Below are 22766 nucleotides of genomic sequence, written 5' to 3' on the forward strand. Positions count from 1 at the left end.
GCTCCCCATGGTCCAGCGTCGCCGCAGTCGCACCTAGACCTTGCCGCCGCGGTCCAGCGCCGCCGCGTTCGCCTAGCTCGCTCCGCCGATGCCTCGCGCCTCCATGCCCTGCCTCATGCTATTCTTCGTGTGGGTGGAGGTGGAAGAAGATGCCCTTAATGACATGTGGGGCCGGTACTGGTTTGATGCATATGTGTATTCACTTTTAGGTATGCTGCAAAAGTTGGACACAATTTGAGCACCTATATTTTCTCTCTTCTCTACCCATATTGATTTTGGAATCCGAAATATAGGTATACTGTTGGAGATGTTCTTACTAATAGGTTACCAGAAGTTTTTTCCGAAGCATTTGTGAAGGAAGGGCCGAAGGGACAAAAAGGGAGGGGGACCTTTGCCTTGGAGTCGAGTGGGCCCAAATTGTCAGCCTAGAACAGGCGGATTTTGGGACCAAATCCACCCCAAAACCCTTTCGCATCTAAACCCTTCTTCCCCTCCCGGATTACTCGGCGCCGCCGCTGCCCCCCCGCTTGTTCCGATCTCCCTATCGCTCGTGCGGCAGGTCGAGCGCCGCCGCCGCTGCGATGCTTTCCCTGTCGAGGGTGCTCGCGAGGCGGTTATTCTCCTCCGCCGCCGCTGGCGCATCCGAGGGCTCCGCCTCTGCCGCCGCCTCGACGTCTGTGGTGAGGAAGGCGCAGAACCCCCTCGAGGAGTTCTTCGAGGTCGAGAGGAGCACCGAGGATGACAAGCTCCCTCCCCACTACGGTATGTCCAGCATCTCTCTCGCTCGCTGCCCATCCCACCATGTATGTAGCCTGGCCGCGCCGTGGCTCGCGGATTTGCGACGGATCAGCTGAAATGTTAGTTGATGTCATTCTGTTGAAGGGATGTTGTACGGATTAGATTGCAGACTTGCAGTGCCACTGAGATTAGCCCCCCCCCCCCCCCCCCACCCACCCACCCACCCACACCTGGTTGTTCTTACAATCGGTATCCAAATCCAAATAAGTATACAAGTTGATATAGAACCAGACATGGATACCATCTTCTGAAGCTGGTACTGAATGGTTATATGCATGACCTAGTTGCTTACCGCATGATCTGTATTAGCTGTAAGCCTGTAACTAAAAAGATTGTGATTTTTTGACAAATTTCAAATGTTATCATACAGCACCTGAGCTCTGTTTACTTCGGATTTAGTTATAGATGGAGCTTGTTTACAAGCGATTCCTAGCTTGTTAGGTTTAGTTCGAGTTTCTTTGTTTGCATTCAGGCATTAAGGCAATACTCAAATGCTCGAAGTGCTTCCATACTGTTTTTGTGACTTTGCAACAAATTTAAACTTGAGATGTTGGTGTGTAAGGTCATGTCAAAGCAGTAGGCTTTTGCATTTTTAGGTAAGAAGTTTTTTTTAGAAGCAACTGAAGTTACCCACCATCCTTGTTAAGAAAGCTTATGAATGTCGCCTTTTGTCTCAATAACTGTAGGTCGTAGTTGGAAGGCTTCTGAATTACGCCTGAAATCTTGGGATGATCTTCAGAAACTATGGTATGTCCTACTAAAGGAAAAGAACATGCTTATGTCTCAACGCCAGATGCTAAATTCAGAGAACATGCACTTCCCAAACCCAGAGCGCATTTCTAAGGTATATGTACTGCCCACTGCAGACCAAAATTTGGTATTCCTGAACCCTGCCATCTCGCTGTAATCTCACATGTATTACCCTCAAATTATCACTTGCACATTATTGCTCGTTATTAGTACTTTAATTGGCTCTAATTGGACAATGCATTATAAATCAGAGGAAACACTGGTTATTCTGCTAGAGCTGTCAAGTGACTCCAAGTACTGACTAAACTAAGTTGCCCATTCTCTTTACTCTCTATTAACTTTGATGTCCTTTAATATTCTTGATTCTGACAAGCAAACCATGCAACCAAAGATGTGCACCTATTGTTTGATTGTTCAGAAACGGTGGCTTTCATGGTCATCTGAATTACAGGAATGTCTTTCTTCGACAAAGAAATTGTGGCAATTTTAGCCTGCCTATGTAGCTGCACCAACATGCCTGAAACCAGTTTTCTTTTAAGAAGATGTGCATGATTTGTTAATCATGCACATCTTCTTAAAAGTAACTTGATTAAAAAAGGATAATGTGCTGGTGGTGTTCAACATGGCACAACATATCCACTTTACTTAATGTTCTTTTGTGTAGGTTTATTTTGCATTCAGCACTTGATAATGCCTATTTTTCAAGAAAGAATAAGTGAACAGTTGGTCAACTATGTATGCTGATGCTCTTTTCATTCCGGGGATTTGACCTGCTTTCTAGGACAGCATTTCCTCCCTGTGGTTCTTGTCAAGTGTCATCACAACTTAAAATTCTTATCCGTGTGCACATCAGCACATTTTCTTCAAGGCATATTTTTCAATTCTGCAAGTAGCACTTGACTTGTTCCACTGTTGCCTTGTCGCATAATTTCAGGTAAAGAAATCGATGTGTCGAATTAAGCATGTCTTGACCGAGAGGGCCATAGCAGATCCTGACCCAAGGAGGACGGCCGAGATGAAGCGGATGATCAATGCCCTCTGATCAAATCCATGAACTTCACTTCCTGCACCAATGGTCCAAAAAGACAGAGCACCTTTAGCTTCTAGAGAGAATTTGCTTCCTTGTGCTGTATGTTTCCTTGCCCAGAAGATGTATAAGACCCCCTAATCCTTCAGACATCTACAGGGCGCTCGCTCCCGCAGCAAGCTCACCATCGATCGATATCGATGGCCCCAGCCCGGACGCAATAATCTTCTGCTGACGACCTGTTTGCACAATGCTATCTATTATACACGTGGCTAAAACATTTCGAGCCTCGTGGATCATCATTGTTTTCGCTTTCGGTTTCTTTCATCCCTTCAAGTATGCGCCCTGTTCATGAGAGCGGCTTATTTCTTCTGCAGTAATACTGCAACAGTTTTTATTATTCGTGGTACTGTGTTCTGTGGCTGGACAGGAACGTTTCTGTTGGAACAGTGGCAATGATGTGGGGATCGTGTTGATTACGGGATCTGGATATACTATGTATTTAGTGCACCCCCACTAAATACATAGTACCCTGTGTTGATTACTGGCATCGTTCGTGTGTAGTTTTGTCATGAAATTTTGCTTGTTAGGTGCGGCTTAGACGCGGAGTTGGTTGGGCACTTGGGCACCTGCTGGCCTTGACAGGCCGTCGCCGGCGGGTAGCCGCCCATTGTTAGGACACCATGACTAAAATGCGTGGGGTTCAATGTCGAATCCTTGACTATAATGTAGCAGCCCAGAGGTACTAGGAATGTTGCAGTCAACGTACGCCACGCCACACCACAGCTGCAAAATTAGACCGGGTCAGGAAAAATGACCGTATGCGGGACATTTCGACAACCTTAATGACTGTAACTTGCATTTTCCAAAAGAAAACGATGGCTAAAGTGAAATCTTTCAGCTGCTAAATGTTCACTGGCCATGGATATCATCATGGTACTCATGATGACACGATACGATACGACGAGCAGGAGCAGCTAGAGAGCTAATGAGAAGGTGCTTTTGTCGTCATCATCGGCCGAACTTATCTAAGGTAGGTGGAGTGTTACCTCGGATAGCACCTTGTGTAGCGCTCGAAACCCTGTCAAATATCAACAGCATGCCAAGAATTATCCATTCGGCGTTAGTAACATACGGAGTAGTGCCCATTTTTAGATAGACTATTCTGCTGTTCTGTTTTGTCTTAACTGTTTCGTTTTTTCTTCTCTTTTTTTTTCTTTTTGTCGAAATGGTCATATATGCACCTCCGCACCTCCAAATTTCATCTTCTCGGTTAGTATTCACTCCGTTCCGAAATAAGTGACGTGGATTTGTATAAGATTTTATATACAAATTCACGTCACTTATATACAAATCCATGTCATTTGTTTCGGGACAGATGAAGTATATGTTACCTTCTCAATGGGTGATCAGGCAGCCGTGCACGGCTCCACGACGAAGCGATGGACGCGCAATTAAATTCAGTTGGGCACGTAACGTAGCACTAAATGGCTGCGTGTAAACTAAAATATAGGCTAATTCGATCGGTCCAGTTGATTGATGATTCCGTGGGGGCAACTGCCGATTGCGCTATGACGATGAGAATCCTGGCCGTCCCTTTCTGCTCTTCCTATTTATCCGGCCTGCAAACTCTATCTGCTGTTTTTATGCTGTTCATTCACTAGTACTACCCGTAGTAGCTTCGCCCCGTGGTGTCTAAATATTTCCACAATTCTAATTATCCATTTGCTCAGAGCCACAGAGGGTTTACTTTGACACGGAAACGCCACTTCTGTGATAGGTCGGACAAAGCAGCTGGTGCGGATGAAGCAACCGGATCGAGATTCCCTTTCCTTGCAAGAATCCAACACCTCTGCAGAGATTCCTGCAAGATACTCCTTGTTTTGACTTGATCTCGAATTGATGGATCAAAACACACTAACATATACGTACTGATGAGTGATGACACAAGTAACACGTACTATTTATTCTAATCAAATCAAATGAAGTGTGTCCGTTCTTCCAAAAAAAAAGATACTGACTATTTATTCTCAGCACACAACAATTTACTAATCGTGAGATCTATTTCTGATCTCTGATGATTTCTTGATGACGTACGTGCTCGCTCAGTTGTGAACTTTACAGCCTTGCCCTCTGTGAAGAGGTTATTTTTGATCTATACCCTTTTTTTCTTCAGAACCGTATCTGTGATTTCCGGTGATTAAAGCTTCAATCTGCGCTTATAATACTCCACTAGCTAGTGCTACGTACACGTACCAGTTTCCACTCCAGTGTGACGTGTGGCTCTAGATGAATGAAATAATTCAAGCTGTCCCAATAAATCATGGTTTCTCTTTTCAAGATTTCCATGCCATAAACTACCTATAGGAAATGATTCATATATGGAGATCCACTTGTGTACATTGACAATAGTATGCACCTCCAACCATACATAAGATGGCTCAATATGTATGAATTACCATGATTGTGCAAGGCTGCAAGTGTATCCTTTGGTTTTCAGTTGAGACTGCTTTATTGAGAAATGTGAAGGGAGACCCTATAAAACACGCACCTTGTTTGCTTAACGCTCACCCAATTTCTTGAGGACCAACCTAATTTTTGAAGACCCACTTTTCTTAATAAAATCCGAGAGGAAGATATCATCATTATTTGCTGTCCTCTATGTCTTGGACGCCTATCGATAAGTATCCATCAAAGTCGGCTCTCTCCTCCAGTGACTACATTAATAAAAATTGTCATGTCTCTCTCTCATTAATTCAGTACTATCTTGCTAAATGAGCTTAGGATCTACCGAAAGGTTTCCTTTTCGTCATAATTGATATCTTCTCCAATTTTTCTATAAAACATGGGTATATCGATCATGGGCTGACCATAGTTTTCAATATATGACAAGCACTAGAGGCCCATTGATGTACGTCTGGTTGACAAGTTGAATGAACAGCTTATCTCTCTGAGCATTGGGCCCCGGTGTAGTTGAGACATGTCGGGCATACATAATAAAATCTTTCTATAACAGAAAACGTGCATCGATCTTTTGCTAATTTTACAAGTAACATCGAAAGCTGGATCTGAATTGAAGTCTTAACTAACTAACAGACAGCGGAAATTAAGGTGACAAAACCCACAACGGTTTTATTTCTGGTCAATTGTCTCGTACAAGTAAATTAAGACTTATTTCCTCATTGATAGAAACGAAATGCAAGTGGCAGAAGGAAAATGAAATTAATGTTACCAAGTGGATAAACCTAATCCATATATATATGCACACTACGAGCTTAGTTGCACCAGGTGAGTTAATGCTCAGTGGAGGTTGGCAAGTATACAGGAATTAATATACTTGGCATATGGTCTTAGTAGCTGAGAATGATATATTTTCCATGGTGCAACACGTATCAACTTAATTAGCTGCCTAGCTTATATATAACAACCAAGGCGTGTGATAGGTTGATTCAACAACAAGTACCACAGAGTACTACCTCCGTTCGTATAAAAGATGAGATCGACATAGATTGTTTGTTCTCCCTTATTTTAACACCAAAGGTTTGCCATGTTAGTTCTTCTTAAACCTCAGGGTTTAATTTAACAAGCGGAAATCAATTAAGAAGCGCCAAATGACTATGTTAAGAACAGATTTTGGAAGTATCATGGATCGACTTAATTGCCAACCCAAGCATAAGCAAGAGCTCTTCTGCAAGAATCTAAAGCAGCAACTAAGCAAGAGCTGATCATTTACGCGAGAATCTCGAGGTACTACATGTAGCCAACCTTAGGGTTGCAAGTGGGTTCCCACCTAAGTCCCACTTCTAGCTAGTTCATTTGGTATTTTGCTAGTTCAAAATCTTGACTCAAAATTTGAACTAAAATTGAAAATTTGAATTAGAAGTGTGACTTAGGTGGGAGCCCACTTGCAACCCTAGCCGACCTCAATTCGACGGGCCCCATGTTAGCTGGAGCACATGTCTGGCGACGGCTCTGCTGTCACTTAAAAAGGGTTTATGTACACATACGTGTCGCAATAAGAGAATCTCTCGTTTTGAAAAACAACAAAAGAGACTGGACAAATAATGCATAAACATATTTATTTTTTGTATAAGAGATAATAATATAGACATTCCCAAGGGGCTACAAATGTATGTCCACAAAAGTACACAAGCTAGGGGGCTTATGTGCAATTAAACCGGCCATGCACAACTAATTAATGCACCACTAGTTGCCCAGCTGGCCTCATACTGAGAGGGAGAGAGCGAGAGTGAGGAAAAAATCTCTTATGAGTCACACCAAGCTAGAAGAAGATAGAAGAGCTAGACGATATAAAACGTCTAGAACCCCAAGAGAGACAGAAATGTGTACACCTGTGCGTGTCAGCGTTTGTTTGTGCTAGCTAGCTGCAGGCCTCTCGCTGTTTAGCTCGCCAGTCGATCATCACAGATCGGCTCAATCGATCGCCTTTGCCAACAACCATATACTGATCATCTCTCTGCATCATCTCTAGCTATCTCTCTGCCGGACGGCTGCAGGCTGCCGGTGATCGGCCTCCAAAGACGACGCTGGATTGATCGAATCGATTTGGATTGGAACATGGGTAACGCGCTGGGATGCGTGGGGCTGGGGGAGCGGCTGGCGGCGGCGGCGAGGGACGGCGACGCGGCGGCGGCTAGAAGGCTGCTGGCGGCGGACCCGGGGCTGGCGCGCTGCTCCGGCTCCACCTTCGGCAGCCTCAGCTCGCCGCTGCAGATCGCCGCCTCCAAGGGACACCACGAGGTATGTATGTTACTCCACGCTGCTAAATTTTTTGTCTGTCTGTCAGCCGGCCGTCCGGCTTCAGTAGTTCAATATTGCTTACCATAATCAATCGATCGACCATGCATGCATGCTGCCTGGATCTCTATCGATCTACGGTGCATGCAACACACACGGCAGGGCACATCGATCGGTCGTTCCTCCTCCGATAATGCGTACCAGTACAATATTCCTATTCCTCCGTTACATAATTCTTGTCGAAATATTACATGTATCTGAACATTTTTCAGGAATAGATATATCTATTTTTAATCAAATTTGAGACAAGAATTATAAAACGGAGAGAGTATATTATATCCCTCTCCATCTATATTATCTGCGTTTCGCACACGTAGCTACTAGGCTAGGCTATATGTAATTGCTACTGTGAGTTCAAATGCAACACGTAATTAATATTTTGTATTTACAGAATTGATACGTGCTCAAATTAAATATGGTGAAATGAATTTAATTATGAATGATCTATCCAAAGAAAAAAAAAGAAGTAGAATGAGCGTACTATACGCTCGAGAAGAATTTACAGATTGATTGTACCACACGCGCGCGTCTTGATAGGCCTAATCATTGTTGTTTTGAAGAAAAAAAGGTCCCAATCCTTGGAAAAAGTTTCAGGACACGTACGTATGTGACCCTACATTCATATAGCTTTAATTAATTAACCACAGGTGAAAATTTGATACTGTAGATAATATATAAATTCACGACTTGACAGGAGACCTACTTCCCAAGCAACAAGACTCTTTAGCTCGCCTGCCTTTCTGTGTGGCAAAAAGCCACGGCAAGAGTCGCCATTGCGGAGACGTAACACTGCACGCAAGTGGCTCATCCGCTCATGTAATTAATCGCGTCATTTTTAGGGATCATTTTTAGGCTGTGTTACTGTCAAGCTGATGTATAGTGTGTGAAAAATGTGTGATCGATCTCTACAGTTCTCTAGTACTAGCCACACGAAAAGAAATCGCGTGTCAAATGTACTAGCACTAGTGTGGTAGCTAGACCAGAAAGTTAATTTGTTGACTCCATTTCCCTCTCACGTCGATCGGAGGTACAGTACTAAAATGAAAGTGACACACACACCGCCAAAAAAGAAATTATTGTTTCCTCAATCTTCCTTTTTATTAGTGAGTTCATGTTAAAAATAAATCCAAATGCGTATATAACAATAAAATCTAGCATTTCAGGATTTTTTTTGGGATCTAATATTTTAGGATTATGATTAAACATGTCTTAATAAAGGTTTTTTGGGGGCCAAAAAGAGAACATTTTATAAGGAGGGAACATACTGTATTTGCACAGAAGTTGTTCAGCGTGCAGCTAGTACGAACTAATTAATAGTCCAGCCAAGCCAAATCCATGTTTTTAAAGCCATCGCGTCAGGCCACAATCAATCTATCGTAGGAGAAACGCCTGTACTCTTTGACAATTCTGCCTGCCCAAGACTATATCGATCCCATCTGCTTAACTGTTCATACGAACTATATCGATCCTGCACAGCCCGAATTAATATATAGTCCAACCGTACGTCACCGACTATATATCAACCCCAAAATGCTCCTCTCAACCGTATATCTTTCCAGTTTTGCCGAGGCTGTGTCTACTTGATATCTTCTTAATATTAATATATTACTTTTTATTGAAAAATATGTCTTCTCAGTTTAACACGGGCGCTAGCTAGTACGCAGACCCATTAATTAAGTTGCCTGTTGATTTTTCTTCAGTGATGCCTTCTCCAAAATCTTAGTGAAAATTCGGTGGAATTTTAGTGAATTTAATTTTCTTTGAATATTTCAAATTGCATTCCGGTTTCACTGGGTTTTCTTTTAATTGTGCAACTAGCTCACTGTTCATTCTGCAGATTGCTGCGTTGCTGCTGGAGAACGGGGCCGACGCCAACGCCAGGAACCTATGCGGACAGGTATGTTTGTATGTACTCTATCAAATATGTCAGTGAGTAGGATATATATATATCGATGATGTATGAACAGCTAGCTAGGTAGCTAGCTTGAGTACTCCCTGTTTCTTTCTGGATCACACGATCGAATTGTTGGTTGGTTGAGAGCTTTTGATTGATCTCAAGTTCTCAACCAACCGTGTCAGCATCTCTGACGCTGGCCCGTCGGAGATCGAGGCTTCGAGCTCGTCAATGCAAATGCAACTCTGTTTTTTAATTGTTGTGTATTGACGTTTCTCAACCAACCGAACGCTGCTCGATCGTGTAGTGCTTTTTTTATGCTCCACCGCGTATATAAACATTTTTTTTTCTCTAAAAGAACAAAGGATTGTCAATAAACAGCTCCGACATTACAGAAAACATTTGACAAGACACAAGAAAAATAATCATGTCTTTAGGGAAGTCACCGCCAAGCTTCTTCTACATGCAAGAGTCGATGTTTCACTGTTGGAGCCAACCTGACGCTATTGCCCGGAGACGGGAAGTTCATGGGGCATGTGTTCTAAGAACAATAAGTCATCGGGTCATCCATGTCCAATGGCGCTGCTCCAAGTGACAAGCATCCTCACGTGCTTCACTATGATCCCTAGGGTTCGCGCCTACACAGGAAGGAGCACCACGAAGACGAGGGATGGAAGTCTGAGAAACAAAAGCTCCAAACTTTGCAGCAACAATCGAGGGAAACTTGACCTCGCGGATTCGAAGGGACGACAAACTTCATGACCTTTATTTTACTTAACTGATGGACCGCGGTTATTGTGACATCCATCGTTGCTGCTTCATGAACAAATACGATTGACCGAGGATGAACCTGAAAAAAGATCACATAATTCTATTGAAAAAACAATGACAACAAAAAACCAATATGTAAGATCTGAGGATCCAGGATTCCAGGGCGGCGACGACTAGGGCTCATGCATAAGCAACTATTGTTACATGAAACCGGGTCGAAACATAATGCATTTGCAATGGATTTTTTTCTATGTTTGCACATGTAAAAGGATAAAGGACTAATCGGTCACGAGAGATATGTAATCTGACGGTTCAGATCGACGAGAGATCAGACTAGCGTTGCCTGCTGCCTTGCTCGATCAAACATGCTCATGCATCTCAACTCACTTTGGCCTCAATGCCTCTTTTCCTTCATGAGATTCTTCACTAACTAAACTCTGCTCCATCGTGCTTGTGTTATTCGCATGGATTTTGGATATCGAAAACTCAAAGACGCCGCTAATCCAAGCCTGCCGCTCCGGCCACTGGGAGGTCGTCCAGACGCTGCTCGCCTTCGGATGCAACGTACGTATACATATTCCTCCTGTTCATCTTCTTCCTCGATCGATCGATCGAACGAACGGCCGCTGGTTAATGAATTAATCCGAACGGATCACCTGCGCAGGTGTGGAGGGCGGACGGGCTGAGCGGGCGGACGGCGCTGCACGTGGCGGCGGCGGGGGGCCACGTGCGGTGCGTGCGCCTCCTCCTCGCCGGCGCCGGCGCCGGAGACGACGAAGAGAGGGTCCGGTACGTGAACAAGGCGGCGGGCGGCGGCGGCGTGACGGCGCTGCACCTGGCGGCGTTGCAGGGGCACGTGGAGTGCGTGCACCTGCTGGCGGACGAGCGCGCGCGGCTCGACGCCCAGACGCTGCCCTGTGCCGCCGCGCCCATGGCCTCCGTCGGCGCCGGCAGCACCCCGCTCCACTACGCGGCCTCCGGCGGCGAGGTCAAGTGCTGCCAGGCAAGCCCGTTAATTCTCTCTCGCCATTGAGAATTTGAAGCTTCTTCACGCCAAAAAAATTCATCTTATTTTTTTGGGGTGGTTGCAGATCCTGGTGTCGAGAGGAGCGGACAGAATGGCCGTCAATTCCAACGGGTAAACAAAGAAACACTCGCCATTCTCCCTTCAACATTCTGAAATTTGGTCGAGTAATTTTGGAATTCGGGAATCAAAGAAGAGGATGGCTTTTTTAGTGATTGCTGCGGGGGGGTTTTGTGCTAGGCAGGTGGCTCCCGGTGGACGTGGCCCGGATCTTCGCGCGGAACTGGCTGGAGCACGTGCTGTCGCCCAAGTCGCCGCTCTCCGTCCCCAAGTTCCCGCCTTCCCCTCACCTCTCCCTCCCGCTCCCATCCCTCCTCGCCATCGCCGCCGACCACGCCGCCCGCCTCCTCCTCACCACCACCACCTCCGTCGCCGTCGCCGGAGAAGACGAGGACGACAAGGAAGAGGAGGAGGAGGAGGCATGCTCCGTCTGCCTCGAGCGCCCCTGCACCGTCGCCGCCGAAGGTATGTACATGCTTCCAGTGCTCTGCTTTGTTTCTTGATGAATGGCATTATTGCGAAATTGCAATTGATGGTTGTTGTTCTTTCCGATGGATGTGTGTAGTGTGCGGGCACGAGCTGTGCCTCAAGTGCGCGCTGGACCTGAGCACGGTGATGAAGGCGTACGAGGTCCCGGGGCTCGCGGGCGCCGTCCCCTGCCCGCTCTGCCGCAGCGGGATCGCCTCATTCAGGAAGGCCGCCGCGCCCGACGACGACGACAACTGCGGCGGCCATAAAGAGGCTCCCGGCGGCGGCCAGCTGGAAGAGGAGGAGAAGAAGGCGAATTGCGCGCACGCCACGGCCGCCCTGCACCTCGCTCCCTTCGCCGCCGCCGTCGCGTCGTGATATTCAGATTAATCTTCGTTTGGTCAGTCAAGAGCTTCAGAGTTCAGACTGGTAGGCAAGCAAACAAGACAGGGGGATGGGCTGTTCAGTTCGTCAGTTACTCAGTTAGTACTGTAAACACATTCTTTCTATGCAGATTGCAGATTACAGGACTAGCTAGTACTAGTATTATGCACATACGTAAACACGTAGTTACAGGCAAAAGGGCATTTGATTTGTTGTGTTTGGGTTCTGAATGTAGATAAAGACGGTGCATTTGGGGATTGCTTAATTAGGGGGGTGGGTGGGTGATGTAATTAAGCTGTGCAGGGAACCTACCTGATTATAACATTCTTTCTCTTGCTGTAAACCTCTGTTCTTTGGTAAGAAAAACGTGGGATTGATTCTTTGCAATATGGGATCCTGGTGGTGTGCAGAAATCATGTGTGTATTGTTTCTGAGACTGCTCTGTTGTGAACTTGTGATTGGTGGTGTACATGCTTAAATTAAGCGAGCTGTTTTCAGATTCCGACTACCTGTTCTTTCGATTGATTCTTTGCAATCTGGGACCGTTTTGCGGTTTACAGAAACCCTGTGTGTATCGTTCTGAACTTTTGATTCCTCTGTTATGAAGAGAAGAGCTGTTTTATCCAGATTGACAAGACTCTCACTAATAAACAGCTGTTTTTCTTTCTTTCGATTGATTCTTGCAATCGGAAGAACAGAAAGAAGCATTTGTTTTAACAGTGGTCAGGTTTGAGCAATTTACAATTACGACGACGGTCACACAGATATACACTTACATTCACATATATACGTACGTATACGTACGATCTCTCGGTGCCTCGGACACGAACCTTTGGTATACACACACCGGCTCGATCAGTCCCACACGTCAGCCTCGTCGATCGAACACCGGCGGCGCCGGCTGCCTAAAATGTGATCCAGGAGGAGCATCGAGGAAGGAAAGCACACGATGCTTTCCTTTTTTTCCTAAGTAAAAGGTCGTTAACCCGGCCGTGTAGTTTGACCAATCCAATTCCAGGCAGCTAGCCGCGTGACAGCGACAGACAGCCGACAGGGTCCAGTTGAAAGAAAGAAGCCCCGGAAATTCCACGCTTCTTCCACGGCTAGTCTCGCTCGCCGCTTCCTTCCTTCGTTGCTTCGTCGTCGGTCAGCGAGACGACGTCTGTCAGTCCCACCACGCCCCCCACGGCGACGGCGTGCCGACGACGACGGCGCCGGCGGAGGGGCCGGAGACCGGCACACCCACGGCCACGCGGTGGCACTGCGCCGCCGGCGCCAACGGGGACGAGGAGAGCGCTCGCACGTCGCCCAGCACGCGCACGGCGAGGTGGACGACGCCGCAGCACTGGCCGGAGGAGCTGCCGCGGAGGGAGTAGCTGAGCCGGCGGAGCGCCCGCGGCGGGCGGAGGCCGTCGAGCACGTCGGCGGCGGGCACGCGGCACCAGCCCAGCTGCGTGTCGCCGAGGCCGAGGAGGAGATGCAAGGGGCACGGGCCGCCGGACGCCGAGAGCACGGCCACGCGCACGTCCTCGCGGCCCTCCAGGAACCCGGCCCCCACGGGAACCACCACCACCGAGCTCTCGCCCTCGTCCCACGAGTGCTCACGCCCGGACGACGATGCCACGCCGGTGCTAGAGGAAGAGGAGGAGCTGGAGACGGAGACGTAGGGCCGGAGTTTGCGTGGCAGCGGCGAGTAGGACGGCGGCAGGCGGAGCGACTCCGCCGACAGCACCGTCACCTCCAGCGCCACTCCACCGCCTTCGCCGCCATGCCAAAAGTCCTTGGACGCCGCCGACGACATCGTCTTGATTCCTTGGCAGCCCACGTGATTGTGCGAGTGGGAGGGAGAGTCGTTCCTTCAATTATACCCATGCGCGGGGCGGGGGTTTGAAGGGTTCCACTTCCACTCGGGTTGGCATTGGGAAAGGAAATTGGAAGTAACAAGAGCAAGCGAGGAAGGAGGCAAGAAGAGGAAGACGAATACGGACGCAGCTTCGGGCATGGAGCGCGCGAAGCCGCACAGAAAGCCGGGGTATTGGCTATTTCGCTCTTGTGTTGCGCTTGCGCGCGCGAAAATCAAGCTTTTGCGCCTTCCCCTTTCCCTTTCAGAGGTGCAGTCGGCTTCTTGGCGCCTTCGTGCTGCCTGCGTGTCGACTCACTCTCCCAGTTATATATAATGGATTCGTCCATTAATTAATTATATAATTAACTAATGGACGAATTAATTATAGTACGATTGGTCTCGCTAGAAAGAGGAAAAAGGTTTGAATATTTTAAAATCGAACCGTGAGAATTCGGACACGTACGTACGGAGGCACGCACGAATCCTCGTGGAACTGAGGGATTCAGATATGGAAGGTGTGTGGTAATACCGTACGAGTACGCGACTTTTCCTGCCTGCTTGCTACTCGACGGCGTATACTAGGTCAGCTTTCCGGCGACTATGGTAGTCTGCTGTACGTACGTGACGGGTCAAAACTTGTTCGGATAGTTTGCACAAGTCTCTACATCAATCAAAGTAGACTACTTATATTTTTTCCGTCCAATAAAAGATGTCTCGGTTTTAATTAAATTTGAATGCATCTATACGCTAAGCCATGTCTACATACATTCAAATTTTGACAAATTTTAGACATCTTTTGTTGGACGGAGGGAATAGTGTTTTGATAAACTTTTCTTCCCACCGTCTGATTCGAGAGACCATCTCAGCAGGGAATAAAAAAATTGTAACTCATGCATCAGTGTTCGAGGTGATATAATTTTTTGTTTGCAACACGAACCTACCAAAACTTCAACAAAGAGACTGCAACAATTAGAGAGAAGCAGCGACACCTTCACTGGTACTTTGCACCAACGTTACTAAATTGAATTTTTTCAAAAGAACTGTTTGCCCATCTAAGAAGACGGAAAGCTGTGAGCGTCAAGAGAATTGGGCCGCAATGGTTCCCGTACATATTGTCAAACTACATAATTTTCACCGGATGTCGAAGGACTCCAAAGCCACATAAAAAACATACTCTCTCTGACCCATATTATTTGTCGAAATATTACATGTATTAGATATATTTTTGTTGTTGTTCTCGACAACAATTAGAGTAAGGGGTGCCAATAATCGATGGCACAAGTGCGAGTATAAAAGTAGGACATGTACGCCGATTTTATAGCGAAGGTCGCCGTACACTTGGACAAGTTGACACGTCGATATTTTTTGAATAGGTTCGGTCGACCCTGCGGGTGCGACTTAATCCTATGTTAGGAAAGGCTTCGAGGGGGTTGTTAGCCGAGGGCTTGGGCCGAGCGGATCTTCCCAAGACACCTTTTGACGAGAGGTTCGTCGGGGCCGCCTCGTACTTGGACCAAATGCGTCTTTCTAAGTATCGAGGTTAAGATACCCTCGGAACTCTAACCCAACCCCTTCTCCTTCGAGTTCGGACCGAACGCGTCTTCCCGATCTCGAAACTAGAGCTCTTTGCAAGAGGCTCTAGCCCTCTCCCCTTGAGTTTATTCAAGTTGAGAGTGAATGATACATCCCCCCATGAGGGGTATTTATAGCCTAGGAGTTCATGATAAATGACCATGGCTAACCTTGAGGGAGAAAGAAAAGTGGGGGCAAAAAGGTAAAAGCAACTCCTTTGGTCCATAGCTTTTGTGTGCACCATGTGAGAAAAGTAGAGCTTGGTTCATGGTCCACCATGGACTAAGGGCCCCCTCCTCTCACATTTCTTGCGCCCCACTTTAGCTTATTTGACCATTTGACCATGGCATGAGAGGCTTGACTCGTTGACTAGTCTTCCTCTGCCACGTAGGATTGACCGCGCCACGTAGACGTCTTGACTTGTGCTTGCGATATGTTGACTTGGTCGCGCCACGTAGAATTTACGGCCCGGCTCGTATAAGGGTTTTATTTTATTACAACATTTTTAAACATAGAGACATCCATATTTGGGTAAATTTAAGACAAATAATATGAGTCGGATGGAGTATCAACAAAAGTACCATGGTGTGCACTAACAAAATCGTGCACAAACCAGAATCCGTACGGTTCGACACACCGAGCCCGTGTTGAGTAAAACTCTCTATCTTCATGGCATTGGATGCGTTTTTTTCGGCTTCTAGGACCGGTTTCTCTTAGAAGCTGCCTTCACTTAGCTTCCTAAAGAAGACGCATCACAGATTTAGTTAGACCTTCAAAATAGTTAGCGCAAACTAGTTTGGTAGCCTAATCAAATTTAAGTAGCGGCTTCTTCAGGAAGCTGGGTAAGGGCAACTTCTCGGAGAAGCCGGTCCAGGAAGCCGAAAAAAACTGGCCCATTGTCTGGTAACGCACCATCGCAAATCCGCAAAAAGAAGGGAAAGAGAAAAAAAACCCAGAGTGCATTTATTCAGTTCTCGACAACATAACGCCCTTCATTTATGATTGCGAACATATAATAACCAAACAATGACACAATTCTTATATTATTAATACTAGCAAAAAGCCCCGTGCGTTGCTACGGAAGAACAAATGTGACGTACCGCGCCCATCTCCTGGACAGTGGTGGCATATTCGTAATTTTGGCAAAATGACGTACCGCAGCGACGTCCGTACCATCACCACCGTTTCGAAGTGATTCGAATTTAATATAATGGTATAGATTTTTTGCACACCTCTTGAAAAACCCAAGGTTCCAACACGGTAGCGGTAGCCGAGGAAATCCCCGACGATGGTTACAGGGCCACGCTCTCAACCTCGAAACCCTGGGGCGTTTTTTTTCTTTTCTTTTCCGGAGGGGAGTCCGTTGTTGAAGTGACGCGGGGGGAGAAGATCAGAAGATGCCCGCCGAGCCAGGTGGGCCACTACTATAGGAGTACTACCAGGCTTTGCAGCTCAACAGAGTCCGGTCCAGCAGGATAAAAAGCAGGACAAAATTCATGGGCTTCAACCGTCATCGTACCCGTCCAGAGCCCATATAACCACGGGGCCCGCGGCCCAGCGGCCAGACCACCAACGTCACGTGGGCGTGGCAAACCCGACACCAACACGCACATCGCCACCACTTATTTTTCCTCTTCCTCCTCTCCCCCGCGTCCTCCTCCACCCCCGGCGACCCCCGCGATCCGGCGAAGCATCGAGAACCTCCCGCCGAGGGCGATCCCCGCCAGCTATCTACCCAGGCCCAGCCATGGGCTTCCTGATCACCACGATCATCTTCTTCCTCGCAGGCTTCGTCGCCTCCTGTCTGGCCCTCATCTGCTGCAACCGCGGGCCCTCCACCAACCTGTAACGTCCCTCCCTTCCCCTCCCCTCCGTCTAAATCCTCGCTCCAGTTCGCTCTCCCGCCTGTCCCGCACAACGGATCTGGCCTCTAGGTTTGACCTCCCGCCGGATCGTCGGAACCTCTCGGGGTTCTGATCTAGGTTTCGGCTGGGTGATTGATTAGGTCTGGTTGGGCTTTGCCCGTTTAACTGAGATCCGCGGGTGAATGGATGTGACACTTGGTGAAGTTGGTTGGGTCGATCGGGCCAGGCTAGGGATTGCTCAGTCAAATCGCTATATAAGTCCTATGTGTCTAAAGCTCGCGTCATTGCTCGTTGTTCCCGTAGTAACATGAAATTAGTTCGTAAACCTCGTTCTTTTTTGTTGCTAATTCGACTAGCTTTGTTGCTTAACTGAATAGAAAGTGGTTATTTGCTTGATTCTAATTCAAATAGCTTTGTCGATCAACTAAATATAAAGCTCCCAACATTTTTTTGGGTAGTTTGTAGACATGTCACCGGTTCACCACGAGCTAGCAGAATTGATTTAGTGCTTCTTACACCACCACAGGTCACCAGCTGTGTAACAAGTAGTAGCAAACACACAGTTTTCTCTTGAAAATAATTATGGCGGGTGGTTAAACTTACAGAACTTTAGATGGCCAATATGCATTTGTAGATTGTGTAACCTTGTTAGCGATCGTGCTTAAATCTGGAAATGTTAGTGTCTTGTCTAACTAAGTACAATCACTGCTGGCGTGGAGCCTCGGTTTGATTTTTGTGAGTAAAGGTAACTCAAATATGTGCTGATTTTCCATCTTGCCTGAAAGAAACCCTATTTAATTTGGCATAATGTTTTTGGTAACCGGGTTGTGAAGGAGAAAGAAAGTTATTTTGGGTTTGTTTATTTCATGTGGTAGCTATCGGTATTAACTGTGTGGTCGTAGCACTTATTTGCTCTTGAGGATGAATATCTGCATGGTTTAGCTTTATTTCTATTGTGCATATTCATCTTCTTGAACTTATATAGAATTTTCCACTCTAAGCTAGCGGATTTTACTCATGTTAGTGGTTGTTTTTTCCATTTTGCTATCACTTTCTTACCACCATGCTTTATCTTAAGAAAAGTTGGATACTTTAAATATGACAGTACAATCTTGAGCTGTGTTGTATGCTTATATTTTTGCATTAGTTTATACTCATATTAATTTTGATGACCTATTGAATAATTTTGTTCACTCTTGCTATGCAGATTCCATGTGACTCTGGTTATTACGGCTACAATTTGTTGTTGGATGATGTAAGCTCTGATCCATTTTCCAACCTGCATATTTGGCTCTTCATTCTGCTTAAATTACTCATAAGTATTACCTGAACATTATTTCGACACATTACCCACGTCATTTTGTTTTGCTACTGTAATATGAAAATTCATAACTACGAAACCTGCATTCTACCTGACATGACATCCTATGTATGGTATAGCCTATATATTGAATCGTACTAAAATAATTTTCCAAGGCCAAGATGTCTGCCACTGTCAGACTTGGGCCTACAGAAATGATATCAGTATTCTAGCAGATATCAATTTTTTTTGTTGCAACTTCAACTGGTTCAGACATTATTCTCTCAACTTGTTCTTGTAATATCTAATACGGAGTACTAAAATCCATGCTGCAAAATGTTAATTTCCATTTAATCTATATGAGAGTCAAAAGGTTTCTACTTAAAAAATCCAGTGTAAATAACTTGACCATTTGAATTTGAAATAGTTCAGCAACTGATCCTTCTGGCTGCAATAAAAGTGACATTTTAGTTCCACAATCCTCCTGGCTTGATGCAACTAAAGGGTGCAATCCCACCCCATTATCAGTGCAAAGCTTCTTCATCTTCTTCCTTTCAGTTTGCTTTTAACTTCTAGCCATTATCTTCCATCCCTTAAATTCTGAGAATCCTTCTGTTTTATGCTTCAAGAAATAAGGCCAAATTTTTTGCATTCACAATAGACTGATGGACCACCCAGTATTTAGCCTTGCCGATTCGGCCTTTCTTTGTCAAGCATGATGTTCTTATCCTAATAACTAGTGTAAATATTTTTATTCTAGATTTTTCTAATTAATAAACAAAGATGAAAAATAATTGTACCTAGCAATATATCGTCCTTAGAGTCCTCGCTGATGTTTTCCTAGCTAGACAGAGATGAGCAATGACACAAATGTCGTGGGTCCAGGGAGGGACACGTGCAGTGCCATTCTTTTGTATCCACTGTAGATATTCCTATTCTATTGACATTTTCAGTTACGGTTTGACCTATGTTTTAAAATGAATCGACCGGCTCTTCCAGCATGATTGTAAGCTTTGTTTTGGTATGGTTCAGGCCCTACATGTCTCGTCTCCCTTTTCGTAACCATTCATTGAATTTTTCTCTGCAGGTGGGCAATCGTCTATCTTGCACAGATGAAGCCTTTGATCAACCCCATCCTGAGTGGCGAGTGAGCGGTGTTTCTAGAAGTAATTTACGATCCAGTCATGATGTATCATTATTCAGCCGAGAACTTCTATTCGTTTTGCCGTAACTGAAATAAAGAACCACTGTGAGGTTCTGCTACTCTTCCCTACAGACATTTGCGGAGTTGCACGCTGTGATTAGTGTATGCAATTGTATCATATACAAAATAATTTCAGTTATTTTGTTATATATGGATATCCTTCCGCTTGTCGTGACGCTATGTTCATACGAAGTTTACCTGAGATAGGCACCTTTTGAAGTTGGAACACGAAAATTGCCTGAAAATAGTCTGGTATTTCAGTTTCAGTCGCTTATACTCCCTTTGATCCTAAATTCTTGACTCAAATTTGTCCAAATATGAATGTATCTATTTTTAAAAAGTGTCTAGATACATGTAATATTTCGACAACAATTTAGAATCGGTGGGAGTACAATTTAGTGGGATGATCGGTTGCTGAGTTTCTTTTTACAGTTGCAGGGTTGTGCATACGTGCAAATTGCCAAACAGGAATGAGATAATTCAATTTTAAAGATGAACAAATTTGTAATTTGAAAGTTTTTCAATGGTTTAAAATTGCCATTAAAATACCGAAGGAAGAACAGTGCACTTTTAGGTTCATTTTCATTTTTTTGAGCGAAAAGTTCATTTTCGTGAAGAAAGGAAGAGTCATTTCTTTCTGTTGAAATCCAACATGGGCCTTGGGGGCGAACCGAATCCAAGGGGAGCTCGTAAGCGTCCATCGCCGGCGGCCGGAATTGGGCGGCGCCGCGGCGGGTTGGTGGATCGAATCCAGCCGTCCAAACCCAGCCCAGATACGAAGACATAAGGCCCATCTACTAGTCTCTCCAGTCTCTTCGTCTCTGCTGACTCCGTCACACTCTCACCCCAGATCTCACTCCGCTGATCGATCCACCAACCCGCCGCGGCGCCGCCCAATTCCGGCCGCCGGCGATGGACGCTTACGAGCTCCCCTTCGCCGTCCACATCCCGCCGGCCCTTCTCCACGCGGCCGCAGTTCTCGCGCTCGCCGCCGCCGCCCACTTCCTCCACCTCCCCTCCCTCCTCCTCTACGCCGTCCACACCTACATCCACCCGGACGCCGTTCCCTCCAAGGGGCCCCGCGCCATGCTCCGCCCTCCCAACTCCGGCCCGCCCAACTCCAGGCGCGGCGCCCCCGCCTCCGCCTTCGACGACGACGGCTCCAGCTCCAACTCCTCGCAGCTCTACCGCCTGCGCCTCTCCCACGGCACGCTCGCCTCCCGCCCGCACTTCGCCGGGTTCCACCTCGCGCTGCTCCTCCCGCTCGCGGTCCTCCCGCCCGCGCTCCTCCTCCCGGCCTCCCAGGCAAGCCCCGTCGCGCCGCTCCTCCCGCTCGCCTTCCTCTTCGCCGCGCTCCTCCGCCACGCCGTCACGCTCCCTTCGGCTGCCTCGCGCACGCCGGGGCCGCACCTCGCCTCCGCGCTCGCCGTGCTCCTCGTCGCCACGGTGCTCTCCTCCAGCCCCTTCGCCGGCTCGCTTGCCTCGCTCGCCGCGCTCCCGGCCTCCCGCTTCGCGCGCGCCTTCTGGCTCGGCACCGACCAGCCCCGCACCGGGCTCGCCGTCCTCGCGTCCTCCGCACCCGCCCGCCTCCTCCTCCACCTCGCCGTCCTCGTGTCCTCCGCGGCCTCGGTTCTGCAGCTCTGTGGGTTCCTCAACGGCCCGGAGCTGGAGGTGAAGGTCCTGGCCGCAGCCGCGGGGTTGCAGCTGCTGGCCTCCAGGGCGGCCGTGCAGATGTACCTCAACGAGGCCGTGTTCTGCTGGTACCAGCGCCTGCACGTGAACCGCTCGCCGGACACGGAGTACGGCCGTGCCAAGGTATTCCTGCACAACCATCACCTCTGCGTGGCTGCCACGCAGTTCGTTGTGCCGCCGCTGCTCGTGCTGTCACTGCTGGCGCTGTGGTGGGTGCAAGGGAAAGACTTCTTTGAGGGCGTGGAGGGCCTGGACTGGCTTGTTGGCTGGTCAGTAGCCATGAAGGAGGCAGCATTGCTTGCGGCACGTTGGGTCGTGGCGGTGTGGTCGGCGGTCACTGTGGGCACGCTCGTGTGCTACAAACGCGGATGGTTGTTCGTGTCATGACCTGATTGATTCGTTTCGACCTGTATTTGATAGAGCCAGATTCCACAAGTGATTGCCGGAATTTTGGTAGGACGGCACAAGTTTTTGGTATGCATTTTTTTGAAAATTTTGAATTTTGTGTGCCTGTTCTTTACTGGAGAAGCAATTCCAGATCAGATGTTTATACGATACTGACCAGAGATTTGTTCACAGTCAGAAACTGACTGGTCAGTCACCCTGTTGTACCCTTACTGTATCCTCTTTCATGGATCAATGAATCATTTGTTTTCCAATTGAAATGAGTAAATTTACAATTGTATCTTGATAAATGATCTGGCTGTAAGCTGTTCAGCTAGTAGTTTTCTGTTTCCAATTTTAAGTAGCAAATTGCTTTGCCCACTATGTCTTTTGAGTGACAAACTGGAAGGCCAGACACATCGAAACATGTTGGCCCAGTTAGCCAATGCTCTGAGTTAAGCTGAGAGGAAGATTATATGTGAAATCGTCACACTGATGTAAATCCTCATGTTATTGTGTTTCATAACTTCACACATTGTAATTCTTTTGTTCCATAATATGTTAAGTTTGTATTATGTAGTTAGCAACCTACATACACTATTACAAACAGTACAGACCTGATTAATATATAAGCATGTGGGCATGTGGCCTGGGTGACTATTTTTTTCTACCTGTAAGACATTACCTTACAAGCCTACACATAAGCTTCCCTATTCACTTTCCAGTTGCACAGTTGTAGGGTTTGACTCTAGGCTTTCCTGTACTGAATGCTGATTACTTCATCCTTATTTTCCAATCAACTAATCCATTTTGCAGTGTCCAATATGCTTGCTAGTTGTTGCGCTGCATGATATTCTTGAGTAGAATTAGTGTGTTTCTATCCTGCAATCTATTCTGAAAAAACAGTGAACT

The 22766-nt window shown here is 46.8% G+C and overlaps 5 protein-coding genes across 6 annotated transcripts; 4 read left to right on the forward strand and 1 right to left on the reverse strand.

Moving 5' to 3' along the window:
• The first annotated feature begins 459 nt into the window (after window positions 1-459).
• Window positions 460-3034, forward strand: LOC100823602 (39S ribosomal protein L47, mitochondrial). The gene is made up of 3 exons (XM_003557063.4): window positions 460-762; window positions 1485-1642; window positions 2483-3034. The coding sequence occupies exons 1-3, from the start codon at window positions 582-584 to the stop codon at window positions 2588-2590; spliced, it is 447 nt and encodes a 148-aa protein (XP_003557111.1). The 5' UTR covers window positions 460-581; the 3' UTR covers window positions 2591-3034.
• A 3763-nt stretch (window positions 3035-6797) lies between these two features.
• Window positions 6798-12407, forward strand: LOC100820967 (probable E3 ubiquitin-protein ligase XBOS36). Of its 2 annotated transcripts, none has more exons than XM_014897689.2 (7): window positions 6798-7336; window positions 9231-9290; window positions 10551-10622; window positions 10723-11061; window positions 11150-11196; window positions 11323-11607; window positions 11708-12407. In XM_014897689.2, exons 1-7 carry the CDS (start codon window positions 7154-7156, stop codon window positions 11877-11879), a joined length of 1158 nt encoding a protein of 385 aa, XP_014753175.1. In that variant the 5' UTR covers window positions 6798-7153; the 3' UTR covers window positions 11880-12407. The 2 variants fall into 2 exon arrangements, with proteins under 2 accessions (XP_014753175.1, XP_010228051.1); XM_010229749.3 differs by having other exon boundaries at window positions 11327-11607.
• A 276-nt stretch (window positions 12408-12683) lies between these two features.
• On the reverse strand, window positions 12684-14148 carry LOC100823906. Its single transcript, XM_003557064.4, has one exon. It carries the CDS (start codon window positions 13793-13795, stop codon window positions 13160-13162), a length of 636 nt encoding a protein of 211 aa, XP_003557112.1. The 5' UTR covers window positions 13796-14148; the 3' UTR covers window positions 12684-13159.
• A 2830-nt stretch (window positions 14149-16978) lies between these two features.
• Window positions 16979-19953, forward strand: LOC100824828 (V-type proton ATPase subunit e1). Its single transcript, XM_003557067.3, has 3 exons — window positions 16979-17254; window positions 18482-18529; window positions 19662-19953. The coding sequence occupies exons 1-3, from the start codon at window positions 17157-17159 to the stop codon at window positions 19723-19725; spliced, it is 210 nt and encodes a 69-aa protein (XP_003557115.1). The 5' UTR covers window positions 16979-17156; the 3' UTR covers window positions 19726-19953.
• A 642-nt stretch (window positions 19954-20595) lies between these two features.
• LOC100821264 lies at window positions 20596-22135 on the forward strand. Its single transcript, XM_003561069.4, has one exon. The coding sequence runs from the start codon at window positions 20691-20693 to the stop codon at window positions 21855-21857; it is 1167 nt and encodes a 388-aa protein (XP_003561117.1). The 5' UTR covers window positions 20596-20690; the 3' UTR covers window positions 21858-22135.
• The last annotated feature ends 631 nt before the right edge of the window (window positions 22136-22766 follow it).

This window comes from Brachypodium distachyon, chromosome 1, assembly GCF_000005505.3.
Source record: "Brachypodium distachyon strain Bd21 chromosome 1, Brachypodium_distachyon_v3.0, whole genome shotgun sequence".
NCBI lineage: Eukaryota > Viridiplantae > Streptophyta > Magnoliopsida > Poales > Poaceae > Brachypodium > Brachypodium distachyon.